General features: G+C 36.2%; 1 protein-coding gene across 3 annotated transcripts in view; it reads left to right on the top strand.

Moving 5' to 3' along the window:
- Positions 1-14,681, top strand: part of arhgef6 (Rac/Cdc42 guanine nucleotide exchange factor (GEF) 6) — a 31,472-nt gene that overhangs the window by 5,254 nt on the left and 11,537 nt on the right. For all 3 annotated transcript variants that reach the window (XM_079630358.1, XM_079630357.1, XM_079630356.1), the window contains exons 3-11: positions 206-290; positions 4,045-4,166; positions 8,586-8,790; positions 8,914-8,984; positions 9,076-9,170; positions 9,302-9,397; positions 9,604-9,726; positions 13,442-13,580; positions 13,677-13,736. In XM_079630358.1, coding sequence (XP_079486484.1) covers positions 206-290; positions 4,045-4,166; positions 8,586-8,790; positions 8,914-8,984; positions 9,076-9,170; positions 9,302-9,397; positions 9,604-9,726; positions 13,442-13,580; positions 13,677-13,736 — 996 coding nt within the window. The remainder of the gene's footprint in view (positions 1-205; positions 291-4,044; positions 4,167-8,585; positions 8,791-8,913; positions 8,985-9,075; positions 9,171-9,301; positions 9,398-9,603; positions 9,727-13,441; positions 13,581-13,676; positions 13,737-14,681) is intronic.

Below are 14,681 nucleotides of genomic sequence, written 5' to 3'. Positions count from 1 at the left end.
ACACAGGATTTGCAGTTTTCTTAGAGTTCAACAAAATGTTCATGTTGTTATATTTCAATTGTATTTGTTAGTTTATAAAAAAAATGTAACTGGTTGTTTAAAATGGGCATATACTATATCTTGAGGTATCTGACCTACTTCTTCTGCTTTTACTTCTGGCTCATTGGACAGTTTTTCCTGTCTTTGACGTGTGTCTTTCCCTTAGGGCTTTGATCCAGAGAGCTTATATACTGGGGAAAACTTCAACAAGGTTCTGTCAACACTCTCAGCAATAAACATCGCCACTCAAGGTAATTCATAATGTTATGGACATGTGTTCTTAATTAATATTCGGTGTGTCTCTTTTTGAGTACTGTAGGCATCAGCTTTGTCTTCCAATTGGTGAGTTTCTTGTTCCACCCTGATAGTCCTGTTAACACTTCTGAGGGTTTTGCTAGGCCTAGCAGACAGCCTAAAAGACGGCATTGTGTGCAAGCCTTGTGTTATAGACATTTTTAGAAAATTAGCTCCTGCTGGTCACTTATAAGCTACGAAGAATGTCTCCGTTTAAAAGCAGGATCGCAGGCACTCCATAATCACTCAGTGTTATGTTTCTGGTGGAAATGAGCCACATCTTTCCTGTTGCATGTTCCCATAGGACCTGTTGCAACAACTGTCTTCCTTCATCCCACTAGCATCGGCTGCGTGTTTTTTTTTTTTTTAAGTAAATATGGTGCTTTGATTCTAACGTGGTTTAGTAAAAATATTTTAATTCCATTATCAGTTCAAGTTAATTTTTAGAAGCCTGCGAATGTGATAGATATCCCATCGCATGTCCATGCAAGTTTATCTTGGTGAAATGCACAGTAGGCCATTTAATTCAGTTGAAGAGTGCAGTAAACATGAGATACAAATCACATTTTTCTCAGGATGAGGATGACTGACCTCTTGTATTTTCTCTGTGAACGTCAAGTCGTGATTTGTCTGGGGTCGTGCCCGTATTTGTGTCTTTCAGCTGCAGCTGCTCTCAACTACTGGAGGCAACAGACAGTTGCTTTTTGTAGGGCCTGTCCGGGCGGCTGACAGTATCTGCATAAGCATGCGGAACTCATGAGACATGTAGTTAGTCTCAGTTTTTGCTTCCTTATCATATGTTTACCACTGTTTCCTGTGGCTGTTGCCTTTATAGGAGATAGGAGAGTGTGTCCTACTCGTAGTTGTGGTATATATACATATATCAATCAAATATAGATTGATTTATTTATTTTGTGGGGGTGCCCAGTAAGATTTTTTTTTTTTATGTTTTTTAATTAAAGCTATACTGTCATTTTTTAAAAGTTGATTCTTAGCAAAAAACACTTTGTTCTTTCACAATTATATGTGCTCATTAATGTATAATTACTTCTATTAACTAATCAAGTATTCTCGCGTAGAATCTGCCATTTATAATACATACGAATGAGTTGCTCGAATGGCGGAAGCCATGTTGCGCCTCCATCTTGAAAATACATTAGCCAAAGAGGGACATACCTGGAAATTCAAGCTTCGCTTTTCGCGTTTTTTACACTCAGTGGCACCGTGACGAATGCGAGGGGGAGATTACTCGCTACTGCCGACAGATTTGAAATAATACGGCCACCTTAGGAGTTAAAACGCACTCGGAATGGGACGGGCTAGAAAGTAATATTCAGCTGGTAGTCATATGCAATTTCACCGCTAGATGGGAGAAAATCCTACACAATGTAGCTTTAAGTCTCTTTTGCTCACTAAAGCTGCATTTATTTGTTCAAAATACAGTTTATTTTTTTAATGTAATTTATATTTCTGTGATGGCAAAGCTGAATTTTCATCAGCCATGACTTTAGTCTTCATTGCCACATGATCCTTCAGCAATTATTCTAATATGCTGAAGTTTGTGGAAAATGTTGTGCTTTTTTTCAGGATTCTTTGATGAATAGAAAGTTTAAATAAATCAAATAAAAAAACGCATTTATTAAAAATAGACATCTATACCATTATAATTGTTTTTACATTCATTTTGGATCAATTTAATTCAACTGTACTGAATACAAATATTAATTCATGATTATTTTTTAAATGAACAGACTACTAAAATGCTCCATCCACGTCAAATGCCATTGGTTATTGAGTTTGTGGCATGATCACCCCAGTGCACATTCATTTTTATTTTATGGAGGAAAAAAATTCAGTATATTCTTCCAAAAATGTACTTTTTTTATTACACGAAAAGTCATTCATGTTTGTATCAATGTTACAGCGAATAATTTAAGAATTTTTATTTTTGAGCAAAAATCCCTTTATCACGCCTGAGTCAATGGCTTGTTTATTATTCATAAAAAACTCTCTAATTTATTAATAGAATATTAAAATGTAACCCTGTTTACACATGACCCAACTTTAAATGCTTGTAAATAGCTTTGCACACTCTAGGCTATATTAAAGAGATGTGTTAGTTCTTTAGAGTGACTCACTAATGGAGGCAGATCGATTTGACTGGATTTGTGTTAAAGATCTCTATGATGAAACGGCGAGGGTTTCACTCTGAAGTGTGCTCAAGGCATAGAGAAGACATCCCCTGGCCTGGCTTTATCTGAATTCTCTGTTGTGTTTGCTGTGGAAAGCTTGGAGCAGGTTCACACACACTGTTTGTGCGCCGTGTGTGTTCGGAAAGAGCCTGCCGTGAAATCCAGCAGACATGCTGAGCTTTTATTGTGTAGATGGAGCGGGCGAGAACAGCGACGTGTGAGTCAGTGAAGAGCCCCAGAGGCCCCTGCAGCGCTGGAAATCTGTCAGGACCCAAAGTGCAGCAAACATGGCACCTGACTGTTTGCTTCTGTCACTGCATACTGCATGCCTCCCTCATCCCTAATCTTCCTCCATTTATGAACAACATATTGCTCATAGCAAATGAATACATGCCAGTCATGCAAATGTGGCATAAAATGTTTCAGGCCTTGCTTTGGGTATACTGGAACACATTATGTCTGTCGGCTTTGATACTTGTCATCATACACTGGAGACAGTGGAGAGTATGTGCCTGGCTGCTTTCAGTAGTTGTTAGTTTGTTGTGACCCATATGCTAGTGCATTGAGCTGTGGATTATTGGTGGTTTAACTTCACAGAGATGACATAATTATGAATGGGTGACTGAGTCCTCTGATTGGGATGTTTAACGATGACAGATTGATCTGGCCTGACTTTGTACTACATTTAGAGGGTCCGGGCCTTTTGACATAGGCCTACCCTGGCCTGGATGTAATGGGGATGGTTTTAGAGAAAACATTGATAAAAAATTTTTTATATATAATTTTTGTCAAATTATCCGATTAGGAAAAGTTAGTTGCACTGAATTTCGCAAACATTTTGCTTAATATTTGTGTGGAAACTAAAAAAAAATTTCAGGATTATTTGATGAATAAAAAGTAAAAAAAAAAAAAGCATTTATTTGCAATAGTCTTTTGTAACATTAAATGTCTTTACTGTCATTTTTGTTTAGTTTAATGCATCCTTCCTGGAAAAAAAGAAAAATTCTTAAATAAAAATCATAATGACCCCAAACTTTTAAACAGCAGTGCATGTTTATGTTAGCTGTGGTTTAACAAATTTGGACACCTTGTAATATGATGTGGAAATATCATACACCATAATTTGGGGTGACATTAAATCATATGACTTCAAGTCATTTGAATGTCACTTCATGAAAAATGAAAGACAATAACTTTTACCAAAGCTACTTCATATTTTATGCATGTCATTTACTCATGTCCTAAGTGTTATAAGTCAGTGTAACATGTCATGCCGAACTGAAATGTAGAGTACACAGGGACAGAATCATTGAACTGTAGACTGTAAGCATGTCTCATACTTGTTCAGGACTTTCTGTACATCCATATCAGTTGACCTATAATCCAGTGACCACCCACAAATGTACTGCTCTCTCTTCTCCAAGTGAGAAATGCTATCAGACACAGACTGGTGTTGTTCTAAACCTTATTCCCTGTATTTAAAAAAAAAAAATCTTTTTTTTTCTCTCCATGTGTCCAGATTGTACCCCTAATAGATCATGTCCACAGTCCAGTGCCTCTCCTAGTAGCCTGTCAACCCCTTCACAAGCTGTTCCCGCCTTGAAGTCCAGCAGGTCCTTGCGGAGGCAGTCAAAAGCAGTGGCAAGTATCTGAACAGTGACGTAAATGCTGATTACAGTTGGTCTTTTATAAATATCTTATGTTTGTCATTAAAAAAAATCTGTTAATGACAGGAACATAACATAGATGACAGATTAATCTTCAAATTCATACCTAGTTAGAAAGCTATTCAGATATCTGTAGGAAAACTTTAAGAAAATCTAGATTTGGGTGAGCTTATTAGGGTCACTTCTACTATATATTGCAAAGAAACACATAAAATTACTAAGCAATCATTTTAATTAGTTCAGATTCACTGCTCTATTATAACAGTATTGTTCTAACCTCATAACATGTAAAATAATAACTTAATAATGTGAATAATAACAATTTTACCACCACTTATATAGTTTTATTTAGAGCTGGCAATCGCTTAAAAAAATAGTTACACCCAACATTGAAATTTGTAGTCATAAACTTATTTTCACAGTGAGTCTCTTAATTTTTGTGAAAACAATCTAAAGACAGTTTTAATAATTTGATATTTAAATTGTTTTATAGCAACATTACAGTATAATTGAAAGCCAGAACTAAACTGTAAAATATTTTTTTTATTTAGCATTTGTTAACAATTACAGAACAATCGAAATATTACCGGTAATAACTTTTTATTTGAGTGAGCTTAAAACAATATTCACATAAACCCATTATAATAAATGTGACTGTTAGCTGTGCCTCTTAAACCAAGTTCATAGAGCAGCAGAATACGGTTGTCACTATAACCAAACTCACACCCGTAAATGTTTGGGACTCGACCGCATTCTCGGAAAACTAGGGATGCACTGAAATTTCTGCGGCCGAAAAGGTTTTTGACCGAAGGAGAACATTACAGACCAATTTTCAAGGCGCTACTGTAAGTTGTCGTGTGAACGGGACATTTCGAGGCTCACACCACACTAAGTGTGAACGTAGCCTTATATAGTGTTTGGTGATGTTTTTGTCTCTGTCAATACTCAGTTTGAATGAGAGCTGTCAGTTTTTCCTCACTTTAAAGTTTGTTTTTCATATTCATTTTCATGAAAAAATAAATTAATAATTAAATCGCTAGATGCTGTTAATTATTACTGTTAATTCCTGCCCTAATAATTTTATAATACAACTTGCTTCCCTTTGACCACTTATTGTCATTATTGGGGGCTTGTTCAGGATCTTAAGATTTTCTCAAAACATTGGGTCTCATTCACTAATAATTGCGTGGATTATTTCGTATTTGTACCTCTCACGAAAAATCTCCGCCTAATTCACAAAACGTGCATACGCACATGAATTTGTTTTTAATCTCGTTCTAACGTTAGTCATTTGCATAAAACCATCTCCATATAAGGGCTTTCCGCACAACCTTTCCTTTCCAGCCTTTCATCACTCTCGTCAAACACATGCCGCTCTCTGTAGACGCTCTCTCGCCAGATTCTCAAGCAATGCCGTGCCGTTCTGGAAACCAGTTCAAACTCAATAAACACCTTTTATACAAACTCCGATTACAGACCTCTCATTAGCCAGCTGTACGTGTATGTCTGCGTTATTCAGAGAAACCTCACAGCTGAAGCTAAAACGCAGCTTATATTACTCTTTAACTGTATATGATGAAATATATTTAAGATTAAATTAAATTGTATCATTTATACATTTATTCTATAATTTTGTGTAATACAATATAATATTGTCATGTTAAGATGAAATATAACTTAACACGATTATAAGGCATCACAAAAAAGTGCTTTTCGTGTAGGTGTGGTTTCAGTTGTTCATACATTTTTTTTTTAAACTTAGAATACATTTTTGTGCGAAAGTTTTTGGTGAATCATGATTTGTTTGTGAAAACGTCCGTACACTGATTTCATGCACAAAATGCCTCCATTGTAATCTTGAGTTTTCTTCCAGGAATGTACACGTCATAATATTCCTGATTTAAATATAATTCCTGTGTGTAAAAAAGGGGCAAGGCCTGGTTGACTTGGTATGGGGCGTGACATTTCTGAAACGCACTCAAAACGGTTGACCAATCAAAACAGACTTGGGGTTGGCTGACCAATCAGAGCAGACCGGGTTTTTCAGAAGGCGGGTTTTAAGTTTTATGAACATTAAATGATGTAAACGTATTTAGTAGACCTGTAAGCGTAATAGGACCGCTTTAAAATGGTGTTGTGATCACCAAGTAATTAAAATCACAGTAAGCATGTAGGAGTGTAACGACACACTCGATTCGACACAATTCACGGTTCTGAACTGACAAACAAAATGTACTGTTGATTAAAATGCTAAATTTGGTACTACAAAAGGGCTGGACCTGAACAGGCTTGTTCCTGGTCGCCAATGCACAGGGCGATGGTGATACTGGAATAAAATGATTCTGAAGCTGAAAATACGTAATTATTTTTGGCTAATATTCTTGCAACTCTCACTGACTGATGTATGGCTATTCTGGTACAACTTCACAAAATCAACTAGGTGCATGGAAGGAAAAAACAAGAGTGTTTTTAAACAATACCAGCAACACTTGTGAAGTGGAGAGGTCAAAATAATCTGAATGTGGCTAAAAGAATACTATTTATTTCACACACGTTTCGGCACACAGACTTTCATCAGGACTAAAGTCTGTCACTGACTACATGTATGCAAAATAATACAGGAACCTTATATTAGTAAATTAAAATAAAATGGACATATCAGGACCCACAAATATTCCCCCATTGCATTATTATACATCCGCTTCAGTTGATCAGTGCAATCAATCACCTTTCTAATTGTAAGGCCTGTTAAAATGATGATTCCAAACTTTAAAGGCGTAGTTCATCCAAAATTCTAATTAATTTACTCGCTCATGTCGTTCTCATTTGAACATCAGTGTCATACTACAATATGTGCATTGATCAGTAAATCTGTTCATCATATAGCAAGTGTTTCTTCAGATGACTTGGATTAAACTGCTCAATTGATTATTTTTAGTGTGCCTCTGTAACCTTTTTTGAGATCTTTTAAGTTTTAGGGGAATGGACTTTAAATGGAGAGACAGAAATCTCTCAGGTTTCATAAAAAATAACTTCATTTGTGTTGGGAAGATGAACAAAAATCGTATAGGTTTCAAGCGACATGAGGGTAAATACATGACAGAATTTTAATTTTTGGGGAACTATGCATGCAAATGGCTATGCGCCGATAATTGCTTTGGGAAGTTTGATCAGCAGTCTCTATAAAGGCCGATCTCATAAACCGATCTCATGCTGACGATGCATAAAGTCACGCCTGCAGTGAGAGGTATGGCATGACATGCAGCGCAGCGGCACCGTCTCAATCTGTCACATCAGCACATCGCATTGTCTGCACTATAAGCGAGCTGCACAGTTGACACAGGAAATGCCACTTGCACAATCATGGCAGTGTCGGATCATCACTAAAGTTCTATAATTTACATTTCTTTTTAAGTCTTGCCAGTGTTTAAACCACTCAGTACTTGCACTCTCTCCTAGAGACGGAATGCTCATCCACACTCAAAGCGCACGTAAACCCAGTCGGTTTTGTCTTAAATGACCAGTTGAGAAAGTTGTGTAACAGTATATTGGATCAGTGCAGCTCTTAAAGTGGCAGCAGCCTAATAATTCTGCTGCTCTCTATAATGTTAATCAAACAACAAAAGACAGAAGAAAAAAACATGACATATTCACTGCTCTTGAATGACTAACATTTGTAACCTTATTTGTAAGGATTAATCTGTATTTCATTTATTCAAGAAAGACCACCCAGTATTATTTTACATTTTAATTCCTTATTAAATTTCTTTTGTATTTCTTACCTCAATTCTACTGTTAGACCTACCTGGGAAAAAAAACTTAAAGCACGGTTTATTTTGTTTGTATCTTTGTTTGTATTATATTTATTTATAGTACTACTTGAAAATTGTTTATTTGTTCTTATTTTATTACTGACTCTTTACTTGTCTTTTTTGTGAATTAAATTCAGAGTTTGAAATCAGGCAAAAATTGCCCAATTGTAAAAACAAAAATGCACTGCATGATCATACATTTAGGTGAGATAATTATATATTTTTTGAAAAATGTCTAAAAATAGATGGCCCCCTCAAATAAATAAAATGCCCCCACAAGAGTCACCTAAGGGGGGGGATTTCCCCCATTTTCAAAACGACGACAAAACGACCTGCTCAAAAAATCCTGATCGGAGCACACTTAGTAAGCTCAGTCTTGGATAAAACTCTATATTCCACTACATATCCTTCACTTCACTGATACATATCGTAGTATTTTTATATTTTCGATGTATCAATATAACAATATATGGTTACACCCCATAAGTATATGTGTAGTTTGTAAACCATCAATTAAAAAAATCAGTTAGTTTGTGCCCCAGTTGACTGCATACTGACATTTTTTAACTTTTGCTTTCCAGGAAATGTCGGAGAATGGAGGCGGTGGGCAGGTGATGGTAAAGGCCCGCTTCAATTTCAAGCAGAACAATGAGGACGAGCTGTCTTTCAACAAGGGCGACCTGATCCATGTCACACGCCAGGAGGAAGGTGGATGGTGGGAGGGAAACCTTAATGGCAAAACCGGCTGGTTCCCTAGCAACTATGTCCGAGATGTCAAGCCATGTGGTGAGTGGGCAATCCAAGATATTCTCTTACATCTTAGCATTGTTGGAAACAATTTGTCCTAGCAAACATAATTGAATAAAACAGTGACATTCTTATGAAGTTTTCCCTCTATTGTTTCACTAGAGAAACCAATATCTCCGAAATCGATAAAAGGATTTGACGTTCCTCAGCTGACAAAAAATTATTACAATGTGGTGAGTTCTTTAAACTCATGAACAAATGCCACATGTACATAATAACAAAATAATTGTAAGTTCTTATTTGAATGCTTTGTTTGTTTCTTAGGTGGTGCAAGACATCTTGGAGCATGAGAGAGAGTTTGTCAAAGAACTGCAGACGGTACTTGGCTGCTACCTGCGGCCTCTACAGGCCAGCGACAAGTAAGAGCAAAACACAGACGTCACCATGGCATCAGGGACCCTTTGATATCAAAGCCGATTGACATTTCGGGGAGCTGGGTCAGTCAATGAAAACCCATGTGCACAATGACTCTTCTGTCTGCTCTTTGCAGGCTCTCTAGTGCGGACTGCTCCAGTCTGAATGGGAATTTAGAAGACGTCCTCTCTTTCCAACTGGGACTGTGTCTTGCCTTAGAGGAGTGCTCCAAGTAAGAGCTGTTTTTCTGTGTTTATAGAGCATATTGACGACTCCAATGACTCTTGGATGATACGGCGCCATCTGGTGGTGGCTTTGTGTGTTGAATTTGTAATGTGTCAACATTTCAAAACCTAGAGTGTTTGGCATTCAAAAAAATTATAATTTATAATGCATGTAAGAAAGTAATTATCCGGACTGATCATTTTTGCTTTATAGGATGCCAGAGGGCCAGCAGCGGATTGGTGGCTGTTACCTGAACCTGATGTGTCAGATCAGAACACTGTACTTGTCCTACTGCTCCAGTCATCCCTCTGCAGTGTGTGTGCTGACTGATCACAGGTCGGTGTCCACTCAATGTCTCATAATTGTCATCAGTTTTTGTGTGTCAAAACATCAGATGTTGAAGGGCAAGTTTACCCAATGAAATTCTGTCGTCATTTACTCGCCCTCATGTCATTCCAAACCCCATAACAATTTAGTTAATTTCCTTCCTCAATTTAGTTAATTTCCTTCCTTCATTAAAAATTGCATAAAAAGGCGTGTATAAATTAATTCAAATGAAGTCTTATGAAGAAAGACATATTTAAAGGGGTCATGACAAGGATGCATTATCCTTGAGGTTCACTTATAATGTTAATCAAGTATTATATATTTGCAACGATTATTATTCATATTTATATAACGCTCATTCAGGATGTTGGAGGTGGAGATTTGTAGCCTTTTCTCACAGCACTTGATATGATTAAACTTATCAATTTGATGGTGGATCCAGAAAGGTTCAAATGACAATCACCAGTGACAACTGGAGATTCACCCGTTGTAAAATGCAAAATACTTCGTTCAGACTTCGGAGTGGCTACAGAAAAAAAGAGACTGCAACCGGGCACATGCAAAAACAAGGATAAATATCGGAAGGGCTTTTGAAAGGTGGCGTGAACTCTGTTTTGAAAGGGGTTCAACAGACGCAGAGAAGGCTTTTGTTCTGCTGCACAGGTAAGAACCAGATCTAAGGAACATTAATTTGTTGGTAGGCTATGACATTTAGACATTTAGAAATTAGACTGCACAGAAATGGAAACTGAACTACAGGTAGCCCTAATACTCATGAAATGTAGTCACGCAATGCTGATGTTGTTAACATTAACAATTTGAGAACAAAGTATAATTTTCACGGTTTGACGTGATATGATAAGTGATCATTAGATTTAATTTAATTGCTCAGATCAAAAGTGTATGTTACTTGTTTAGATGACATTTTCCGGTGAAAATTCTTATATTGGCCATACTTCCAAAAGAATCTGTGATTCCGAATGGACAGTATCCACACCGTCGCGGTGACTGACAGCCACACATTCTCCTAAAAACATTGGATTCACCCACACAGTGCCATGCCAAGGCACAACCCAAGTATAGTTGATAATTCCGCTAATAACTGCAATTGCAGATTTCGAAAATGGCGACAAAGAGGAAAAACTACGGACTGCAGTTTTAACAAATAAAAACATTACATGCTTTTACTAAAAAAAATATTACAATCCAAAATTTGACAATTTGACATAGATTATCAATGCATCAATCTTTTTGAAAAACAAACATCTAAAAGGAATAGGACTGTCTCAAATAACCCAATCATCATCAATGATGTTGGCATGCTGTTTGAGCTGATTCTGAAGAGTGAATGAACACCGTGTAAACTGAAATGCTTTGCTAGTGGGTTAATAAACTCAACCAAATGCATTCTATATGAGATTAATCTGATACATACAACATAAAAGTCATATTACAACTTACATCTGCACAAAATGACGCAAATGCGCACGTGAACTTGACCGTTTTTGTCTGAATGTGTAACTTCCACTGTGGATGCGCTCTTTCCCGTAACATCAACGCTGAAACACGGGCAACAAAACAAAAGCACAAAGAATTGACAACATTCTTTTACAATATTGTTCTCACTGTAATGCAATGTATATGGAAGCTTGCCACTGCAAAAGTATTTTCATGATTAAAGTGATTCCAGGCATCACTGCATGCTTTCAAATCCATAGTTTCTCTGTATTTCGCTGGTCTGGACTACATGCTGTCCTAACACTAACCATTTAGACCTCAAGTACCGCACTAAATCCCGCAATAACCAATCAGAAAAAAATAAATATGTTTTTTCTAAAGTTGCAGTGATCATCGTTTTCTTGATCGATTGTCGCTGTCAAGTTCGGGTACTCGTGCACATCCCTATTATCCATTTAAAACCGCTATTTACAGTCAAAGCATTTAAAAATTGTTTACTTGCGCTTGGGTTTTTGGAGCTTGATTACATAATGCTTTTTTTTTTTAAGGAGGAGGACAATATTTTAAATATGACGTTTGCATGATGTTTTAATGATACAGAATTTGATTTGTCATGACCCCTTTAATTAGGCTTTTATTCACATATAACCATCGATCAACGCACATGCAGAGCACATCAAGTATGCTAAAAGGATGTTCAAACATGCTTGTTTGACATAAGTTTTAATGTGGTTTGTTCTTGTTATATTTTATGTTCTTTATGTATATGCGTTGATCAACTATAGAGTCATTTCATTTCTAAAAATGCATGTGACAAAATGTGAAGTATTAATGATAAGTCTGGATTGTAGTACAAAGAGCTGCAAAGAACAATACATCATTATATTCTGAGCACATCTCCACATTATTCATTAAAGAAACGACCATGATTACTTTTCCCATGATTAATGTGCCATTTATAGGTTGACTTCCCAAAATTTGTAAAACTGTGATTATGGCGCTTACAAAAATTTTTTGTTTGAGGCTAGTGGCTCAGAAATTACACTTTGCCTTTATATGTTAATGTACAGTACAATGTTTTCTGAAGTATGAAGGTGAAACAGCAGGTGTCACTACAAGGCTTTGATTCTCCTATGTCACATTGAGCTGAGTGACTAAACAAGCAAATCTCTCTTCTGCCTTTACATATAACACTGCTGCCCTATTTCCATTTCAAGGTGTGTGTTTTTTTATTGGTTTGTACTTAAACTTCACAGCTATTCAGAATTGTCTGAGCCACATTTTACACACTTCCTGTATGATGAATTACAATAAGGTTTCTGTCAGTTTTCTGTCAGTTTTCTCCACGACAGAAGGAGAGAGTGAAAAGGCATGCCTCATACACACAGGAAACAGCACTAACCCAACAGGATATCTATAGCTGTGGTTATGCTGATGGAGGCAGAAGACAGACTTTTGATTGTTTGCTCACTCGCATATCACTCTGCAGCATTGTTGCAGCATTTTCCATTGTTCAATCATGTACTCAAGGCATGCGTTCAGATGATTCATCTTTGGTCTAAATGTATTTTATCACAAATCAGCATCTAGTGATGAGTGTTCTTCTCACCCATTCTGTCACCTTCCCCAAAACATTTGCTATTGTTATGTTTATATGAGAATGCGTTGTTGACCTGATTGCAAATTGATTAAACCTCACTTCTTCTTTTTTTCATTTACACATGTGTTATTTTATAAAACAAAAACATACATTTTATAAGTGCTCCTAAAGTTTTACATTTTTAAAGTTTTAAAATTAGAATTTTCAGCATCATTACTCCAGTCCTGTTAGAAATCATTCTAATATGCTGATTTGCTGCTCAAGGAACATTTATTATCATCAATGTTGAAAGTGTTTTTTTAATACATTTTTTTATGTTTTATATATATTTTTGAAGAAACTATGATGCATCTTTTCAGGATTCTTTTAATAGGAAGTTTTTTAAAAAGCATTTATTTGCAATAGAAATCTTGTAATATTATAAATGTCACTTTCTTATCTTATCTCATCTTTGCTGAGTAAAAGTATTATTTATTTTTTAAAATAATCTTACTGACCCTAAACGTTTTAACTGTAGTGTATATTTATATGTAATAAGTTGTGATGAGTTTTTAGCAATTCTTAAACTGTATTCAAGTTAGTTGTTGAAATATAGGGGTAGACTGTTTTCGACATTAAAATGTAATGTAAATCAGTTTCAAATAAAAACAGTTTTTCCTTGAACAGTGAGGAGCTGGACAAGTTCATGGAGAGTCAGGGTGCCAGTGCTCCTGGTATTCTGACCCTGACCACCAGCCTGAGCAAACCCTTCATGAGGCTCGACAAGTATCCCACCCTCCTGCAGGAACTTGAGCGACATGTGGAGGTAACAGCAAGCTGCTAAGGTCATGGATGGCCTTGAGTGTTTTAATATGTTTTTTATAATATAATATTAACAGATTATCTCTTTTTTTTCTTGTAGGAAGCGCATCCAGATTACAGTGACATTCTAAAAGCAACAGTTGCTTTTAAAAATCTTGTGGTATGTCACAGTTCTCTGTCATATTTGCCATTTAATTTTGGTGCTTGTGTGGCAACTAAAGCATTTTTGACTTTTCACTTCTCATGGACCAATGTGAGATATTTCCTGTCATGGTGCAAAGTCTTTTCTCTCCAATTCCCTCTTACCCTCATCTCTAAACCGCACAGCAGGTTCACTGCACTTTACAGGTTGGAGGAGATGTTGCTGTTACATGAAATGTAAAGGTTAAGGTTTACGAGAGAGTCTCTATAATATAAAAAAGACTGAGGAAAGATGAGTCATTCCTTAGATAATGGCATTTCATGTCAGACATCAGCATAGAAAATTATAGTAGTAGGTGATTTCTTTACTCGTTGACTTCTATGGAACAGTTTCATGTGTTTTTTTCAGTTTCCTTTTGTGTGTGTTTTTTTCTGACAGGTAAGGGAGAGTCCCATGTTCATAGTTTAGGTCTCAGTAGTGGAGGTGTCATGTATATTTGGTCTTCCCCCTTTACCTATGTTTTCTCAGTTAGCTATATTGGTAATTGCTGATGAGATGATTTGCGCACATTATTGTAAGTCGCTTTGGTGATTTAGCATCAGTTAGGAACATGAATGGAATGTAACATTGAAGTGACCATTTGAAATAATATATTTTCCTGTTCCAAGTTATTGTTATAAAACATTACATTTTTGAATATACCTATACATTTGACAGTAAAAATCATTTGGCATTAAACTTACTTTAAAAACATTGTAACCCACTATTTATCAATGTTTATCAAGTTATTAGATGCTTATCAGAGACTCTAAACATCTGAAAAGTCAGCACTAACAACATGCACAATATTTTATTCATACACCACCGTTCAAAACAATTAATCTTATTCAGCAAGAATGCATTAAACACATTACATTTATAATGTTACAACCACAATCCAGATTATACTGATTCACTATATAT

This window comes from Phoxinus phoxinus (assembly GCF_949152265.1).
Source record: "Phoxinus phoxinus genome assembly, chromosome: 12".
In the NCBI taxonomy this organism is placed as follows: domain Eukaryota; kingdom Metazoa; phylum Chordata; class Actinopteri; order Cypriniformes; family Leuciscidae; genus Phoxinus; species Phoxinus phoxinus.
Note: the sequence above shows the minus strand (reverse complement) of the source record. Positions and strands in the feature narration are given on the sequence as shown.